General features: G+C 34.8%; 1 protein-coding gene across 1 annotated transcript; it reads left to right on the top strand.

Moving 5' to 3' along the window:
• Window positions 1–367: 367 nt before the first annotated feature.
• On the top strand, window positions 368–7,230 carry LOC136039444 (uncharacterized). Its single transcript, XM_065723198.1, has 2 exons — window positions 368–1,074; window positions 2,663–7,230. Exons 1-2 carry the CDS (start codon window positions 1,028–1,030, stop codon window positions 5,037–5,039), a joined length of 2,424 nt encoding a protein of 807 aa, XP_065579270.1. The 5' UTR covers window positions 368–1,027; the 3' UTR covers window positions 5,040–7,230.
• Window positions 7,231–7,262: the final 32 nt, after the last annotated feature.

Raw genomic sequence — 7,262 nt, 5'->3', positions numbered from 1 at the left:
ACATACATAACTTACGAATTAACTTACGTAATGACCTTCTATGTTTGTGTATCTTTATTACGTATATGAGGGGATTCGCCCCCTCTTCAATACCTCGCTCTTTACACTAGAGCTTGAATTTGTCCCAATTTCTTAAGAATGACCCCTGAATAACAAAGGCCGTAGAATAAATAGTTGAAATTACTAAAAAAAACTTTAGCGTAAAGAGCAACCTATTGTGAAGGAGACTAACTCCCTTATAGACGTGATATTTTTAACAGACGGAACATATTGCCTATATCCCAACAGATACATAATTTATTCTCTCACAAGAGAATAAATAGACTCATTGAGTCCAACAGATAAATAATCAGGTCGTGCTATTTAAGGCTAATGGTCTTAATTTGTGTCCAATGCTATTTCTCCTATGATAGAAAATCATGAATAACTTCTGCGATTTAGGTGATTTTGAACTGATTTTTTTTTTGATGACTCTCGAGTTAAAAAGGAAAAAAATGTTGGTTTCACTTTTTCTGTATATGCTTTACCTATTGTGCAAAAAAAGAAATCAAGTTATTTTGGTTTGGTGAATAAAAATTTAGTGGATGGGAAATGACAGTAGATTTTTTTTTTAGTTCATCCTGCCAGTATTTAAAAAAAAATGTTGGTTGCAGAATTGTTATATTTTTATTTTTAACGGTGCAAAAAATTATTTTTAATTTTCAACATTTTTATTGCTAGAAGGTATGAAGTTGGCTCCAGAGGGTAGAATTTTGGATCATATGTAGATTTTATAATCTACAACCATTACAGAAAATTTCTGATGTCTATCATAAATAGTTTGAAAGCAAAATCAGAAAAATACAATTTCAAAATGTGCTTACTTTTTACTTATTTTACCCCTGTTTCCGGCTTAATAGCGTTCTTTATCAGCCAATAGAAAAAAAGGCGGGATTCTTATCCAATTTTAGACATTACGCCTAGAAGGCATTGTGTCTCTGATTAAAGCTGTTGACTTGTCAACTGAAGTCAATAAGACATTTGAGCTATGAGGAAGAAAATTATCAACAAAAGGTGGCTGAATTTAAAATACCGGTAAGTAAAAATTACATATACAAGTTTCATTCCCTCTTGTCCATTAAATAAAAAAACAAGTTTTTTTTAACTGCATGTAAGGAGCGACATTAAAACGAACAAAAATTATTCCGTTTATGAAAGGGGGTAGTCCCCTCCTCAATGTCCCGCTCTCTACGCTAAAGTTTGACTCTTTCTCACAACTATACTTTTTAAAACAATAAGAAACTTTAGCGTAAAGAGCGAGGCGTTGAGGAGGGGACTACCCCTTTCATATACGGAATAATTTCTGTTCGTTTTAAGTTTTAATGTCGCTCCTTACTTGAAGTTAAAAAACCTTTTTTTTTATGTAATTTTTGAACGTTTTTAAATTAATGCATGTTTTGATTTGGCTCACCGCACAACGAAATTTGCATATCTTTTTTTGTCTAAATGGCTTTCTCATATTTTTGTTCTGACGATTTTGAAGAAAATGGGGTGGGGGAGGAAGTCTAGTTGCCCTCCAATTTTTCGTAACTTATAAAAGCACCTAGAACTTTGTATATTTGTATTACATATATGAGGGGGTTTGCCCTTTCGTCAATACCTCGCTCTTTACACTAAAGCTTAAATTTTCTCCCGGTTCTTTAAGAATGACCCTAGAATCACCAAGTCCGTAGAATATATAGTTGAAATTACTTTAGCGGAAAGAGGAAAGAGCGAGGTATTTAGGAGGAGATGAACCCCTCATATGCGTAATAATTTCTGTTCGTTTTAAGTTTTAATGCTGCTCCTTACTTTCAGTTGAAAAACTTCTTCATTATTATTTTTTCAGTGTTTTTTTTTAATAATGCTAGAAAATTCTATGCCCCTTCATTGAATTTCTTTCCCCCGTGACAAATTCCTCTAAGTAAAGATCCTTCAACGTAGCTCCCTCCCCTCTACCCCCCCCCCTCAGCCAAAACCCCTCAACCGTTGACTTTTAATTAAAAGGAATAGTTATGGGAAAAGTCAAGTCATGGCCAATTGTAGAAAAAGCCAAGACAGATTGTCCAATTGAGTGGGCATCAGGTCAAGGTAAACACTGGTCAAAGTTTATAACTTGTAGCCCCTCCCCCGGGAACTATGGGGGAGTAAGTCGTCCCCAAAGACATCTTATTATGTTTTTTGACTATGCTCAAGAAAATGGCTATCTCAAAATTTTGATCTGTTGACTTTGAGAAAAAAATGAAAGTGGGAGGGGGCCTAGATGCCCTCCAATTTTTGGTCGCTTAAAAAGGGCACTGGAACTTTTCATTTTCATTAAAATGAGCCCTCTTGCGACACCCTAGGACCAATGGGTCGATACGATCACCCCTGGGAAAAAGAAAACAAAAAACAAATAAACACACACCCTTGATCAGTCTTCTGGCAAAACAATTCTATGACTTTTAGGGCGTGTTTCCCCCTTTTTTCCAAAATAAGACAAATTTTCTCAGGCTCTTATCTTTTGATGGGTAGGACTAAATTTAATTAAAATCCGATTCTTTTGACGTATTTATTAGTATCAAAATTTCGTTTTTTAGACTTTCGTTTACTATTGAGCCGGGTCGCTGTTTTTTTTTTCTATGGTTCTTTTCATTTTTTTTAGAAAGGTGCTGCTTGGAGAACAAGATAAAGATAATTTGTCAAATGGATCAAAAATTTCAGAAGAATTTTCAGCAAATCCTCTCATAGACGATTCAAATAAATTGGGAAACGGTAGTGGTTCTTACGGTGTTGATTGCCCCGATACGAATACTGAGATAGACTTATCTGGAATTCCAGATGGAAACTGCATTGTGAATCTAAGGTATTTCCTTGCTGAAGTAATTTCAGCATTCAGACACAAAATCAGTTGCGATCACGGAAAATTGATTATAAAGCAATTAGAAAAGAAAGGCCTGAAAACTGAACTGAAAGTTAAGTGTAATAAGTGTAACTGGGAAAAGAGGATTAAAGGTGAACCAGAATGTCCAGCAACAAGCGTAAAAGAATATATTTCAAGTTTTACGGACCAGACACAGGTTGCTTTTTCCGAAAAAAAATCAAGTCTTAAAGGCTGCTTGAATTCGAAGGCTGTTTGGGGAGCCATGGGTAGTGGAGGAGGGTATTCTACACTGTGTGAATTCTTCGGGGTGCTTGGAGTGAAACCAATGTCACGAATAGTTTATTCCCGTATGGAAAGGCAGCTTGGTAATGCTTGGATGAATAGTTTATCGGAAATTTTGCTAGAAAATGGACGAGAGGCCTTAAAATCAGCCATTCATGATGATAGGTATAAGGAGGACTCATACTGGACAAAAGTGATATGTGATGGAGGCTGGAATAAGCGTAGCAAAGGACACGATTATTCGGCCAAAGGATGTGTTGCAGTTATCATAGATGCATTTTCGAAAAAACTGTTATATGTTGGCATAAAAAATAAATACTGTTATATATGTTTTTCTTCTGCAAACGCCAAAGTAATTCCCAAAGATCATTTCTGCTTTCTGAATTATAACGGAAATTCAAGGAGCATGGAAACAGATATTCTAGTTGAAGGCTTTCGTTCCAGTGAGGAGATGCACGGATTACAGTTTTTAGAGTTTATCGGTGACGGTGATTCCAGTGTTTTTTATAAGCTAAAACAAAGTGTTTCCTACGGTTCCAACATACGGAAACATGAATGTGCAAATCACGTCACAAAAAACTATACCGCCCATCTATATAATTTGTGCAAAAATAAAAAAGGTTTGTACACAAAATGTCTTCCCCGAGGAATTATACAGCAACTGACAAAAAATTTAAGGGGCGCGATAAAAATAAATTCTGAAAATAATGGAACAGCAGAAGAATTGAAAATCTTGTTAAAAAGAGGTCCGTACCATGTTTTCGGAAACCACACAAAATGTGATTCTGGCTGTCCTAAGATTGCTGAATTGGCCGTGAATAGTAAAATAGAAGATCGGTGGAATAATTTTCCCCTGCAGGTGTTTGAAGATGTTATGACAGAGGTCGATATTGTGTGTCGAAAAGCAGAGCAGCTTCGAAATGACGCAACTACAAACTTAGCTGAAAGCTACATGTCAGTTGTTGCTAAATTCATCGGAGAAAAGCAAATAAGCCGGTCTAAACGAGGTTCATATCATGCAAGAGTTCATGGAGCAAGTCTTGCTTATAATTCAGGTCCAAAATGGCATCAATTAGCTTGGAAAAATATTTTTGGGCTTAGTCCTTCTAGCGTAACAAAAAAATATTGTAATAAAACGGCTAAGCTCCGTGTAATATCTAAACGTAATTTGACCAGTTATTATAGTGCTCTTGGAGGAAAACACGTTGCTAAGTTAAAAAATAGAAACTATAACTTTGGTAATCGTGACTATGGACCAAATTGCAATAAGCCAGACATGACTTCTGATGAAATGAATTTGGCTATACAAAAATATACTGACGAGAATTTAAAATTGGATTTTGCCAGTATAAGCTGTTTGTTCAACAGTACCAAGGGTCAATCCAAAAATGACACTTGGGTTGAAGAAAGATCTAAGAGAATAACTAGTAGTTACTTCCACAGAATTGCAACCAGAAAAAACAGCACCAGAGTTGCCCCAATTGTTAAGCAAATTCGAAACTTGGGACCTAGATTCTGCTCTGCCCTAATGAAAAAGGGCTTAGATTTAGAAGTAGTGGCACTAGAAGCATATGAAAACAAATTCAACTTAAAAGTCGTAAAGGGAGATCAAATAGGACTCAGTGTGCATCCACAGTATCAGTATCTTGCTGCATCTGTAGATGGACTGCTCCCTAATGGCACACCTATAGAGATAAAAACGGTGCATAATATACCAGAGTTCAAAACCATTTATGATGTGGCCCAGTCAAAAAATTTAGTTAAAGCATTTTTTCTTGAATTATCCAGTGAAGGTCTTCAGCTAAAAAAAATCACAGGTATTTCGCCCAGATACAAGGCCAACTCGGGATACTGGATAAAATGGTACGCCACTTAATAGTTTATAACTCTATTGAGGATTGGGAAATAATTACAGTTCACCGATCGAAAGACTACTGGGAAAAAATATTTCCGAAGCTTGAAGCCTTCTGGAATGAATCCTTACTTCCTGAAATTTTAGACTCAAGGGTTGCAAGGAATATGGAAATCAGAGAACCTGTGTCTGTAAAATGTACAACAGCCCACCAACCGAAGGACTCAAGCTTGTCTCAAGAAATAAAAAGAGGAAAAAAAAGAAGGTTGAGTCGAGTTGAAGTGAACAGCAAGAAAAAAAACGCACAGAAGGGATCGGGGGAGAACAGTGAATTTACCAGGAACTCAATGCATGAAAACAGTGATTTTGAAGAAATAATTTGGTCTGATTTGGAATAGATAAATCTTCGTGTTTGATAAAAAAAATGTGTTAAAAAATATTGGCAAGGAAAATTCTTTTTTCCTCCATAAATTTCTGTCTCATTCTTCGTCAATGTCCAAAAATAATGAAGTTTCTTATCTGGTCTGAAGTATATTAAATACATTTAATACAAACAATTTTAGTTTTTTTTATAAATTTCTTGTATGTTACTTGGGCTTAATATTTGTGATTTTTATAGTTTTTCCTACAATTATTACGTTTTCTGTACAATTCGTTCATTTTTGGTATTTAATTAAAGCGTCATTAAGTTTCTTTCCGAAATCTTGTGCATCTCGCCCTAACACAAAATAACGTTAACGCCCTAATCTTATTACAAGGAAAATAGCTTTCATCTTATTAATTCCAAACAAATGACAAAAAAAAAACCTATAAAAATCAAGGTGACTGGAAAGATATTGAAAATGAACTGAATGTGTAATGTATAATTATTTAGTGTTTAATATACTAATTACAGGAAGCATCAACAATTAAGGTTTACAGATTCTATTTAGCGACAATTTTTTATTTTGGTTTACGATTAGAAGGGAACTCTAGCCCAACTCCTATGGGCAGTAATTTGTGTCCTTTTTGGTTTAACTTTAGCACTCATTTTAATTTTCAATCGTTTAGGATTTAATTATTTGTATATAGCAGTACCCATTTCTTTTATGTTTGGTATAATTATTTATTTTTATTTCTCTTCATTTTCAGTCAATTATGCATAGACAGTAATGTTTGACCGTTTCACATTTAGATCATTGATTTTATTTTCTGTCCGTCTGTTTCAAATGGCTCTTTAATTTTTGATTACTTAACTCACTAGCCTAATTGTATAATGTACATTCCCAGATTGCTATGAAATCACGATCTTGTATCAGACTTAGCAGACATCTGCCATGCTTGGGATACTTATGTCATGCTTGGCACAGATCATTCACTCTTAGTACTGTTCTCACAGTTCCGCTATGCTTGGCACACTTCTGCCATGCTTGGTACTAGCCACCTGAGGTATATGATTTCTGAGAGTGAAAAACCTCTCAAACATTCATCCTTTTTCTTTGGGTAGTTTACTTTTGCATGTGCGGACTGTTTGTTTTCGTTGTTGTATTTTAATGGGGGCAGATACGATGGACAAGGGTTTTTAAATTCCTTTTGGGAAATCCCGAACTTTTTCTTCTATTTTTATCGCTTTTATTCTATTTCAATAAAAATTATTTTTTATGTGCTTTAACCTGTATGCGCCTGAGAGGCTATATTTCTTCCAAAATAAGTTCATTAGTACGGGTATGCATTGAGTTTTTCGTTTTACACAAACTTTTCATCTTGTTATCTTCCCAATAAATTAGTTTTATTTCCATCAATTCTGTTTATATGCTACTTTTTCATAGTAAATTTATGATGGAATGGCGGATTAGTCTTCTTAGTTATTTAGCAGGATGAGATTGAGGAGCACAAAAACACAAACGTACGCAAACACAGGAACAAGTCTACACACACACATCAAATTACCAATTACGCACTTATTGTTTGATGCAAGCTGTGCTAGAGTTTTGTTCGCAGGAATTCTTCAATTCAATTCAATCATATATATTTAAACAAAAAACACATAATTACATGTACATAATCTGCCAGGAAAGCACAAAAGTGCTTGACTAGGGCAGAAACTTCACTAAAGAATAATTAAACAATCAACTAACAGAAACAACGAATCAACTGGATTTATCAAAAAAGAAAAAAAAAGAGAAAAAAGGGGAGTGACGAAGAGATAGAAAAGAAAAAAAAAAAGAAAAGAAAAGACCGAAAAGAGGAGGACCGCATATTCAAATC

The sequence above is a fragment of the Artemia franciscana genome, chromosome 19, assembly GCF_032884065.1.
Source record: "Artemia franciscana chromosome 19, ASM3288406v1, whole genome shotgun sequence".
Taxonomy (NCBI): domain Eukaryota; kingdom Metazoa; phylum Arthropoda; class Branchiopoda; order Anostraca; family Artemiidae; genus Artemia; species Artemia franciscana.
The sequence above is the reverse complement of the archived record's forward strand: the minus strand, read 5'-3'. Positions and strand labels throughout refer to the sequence as shown.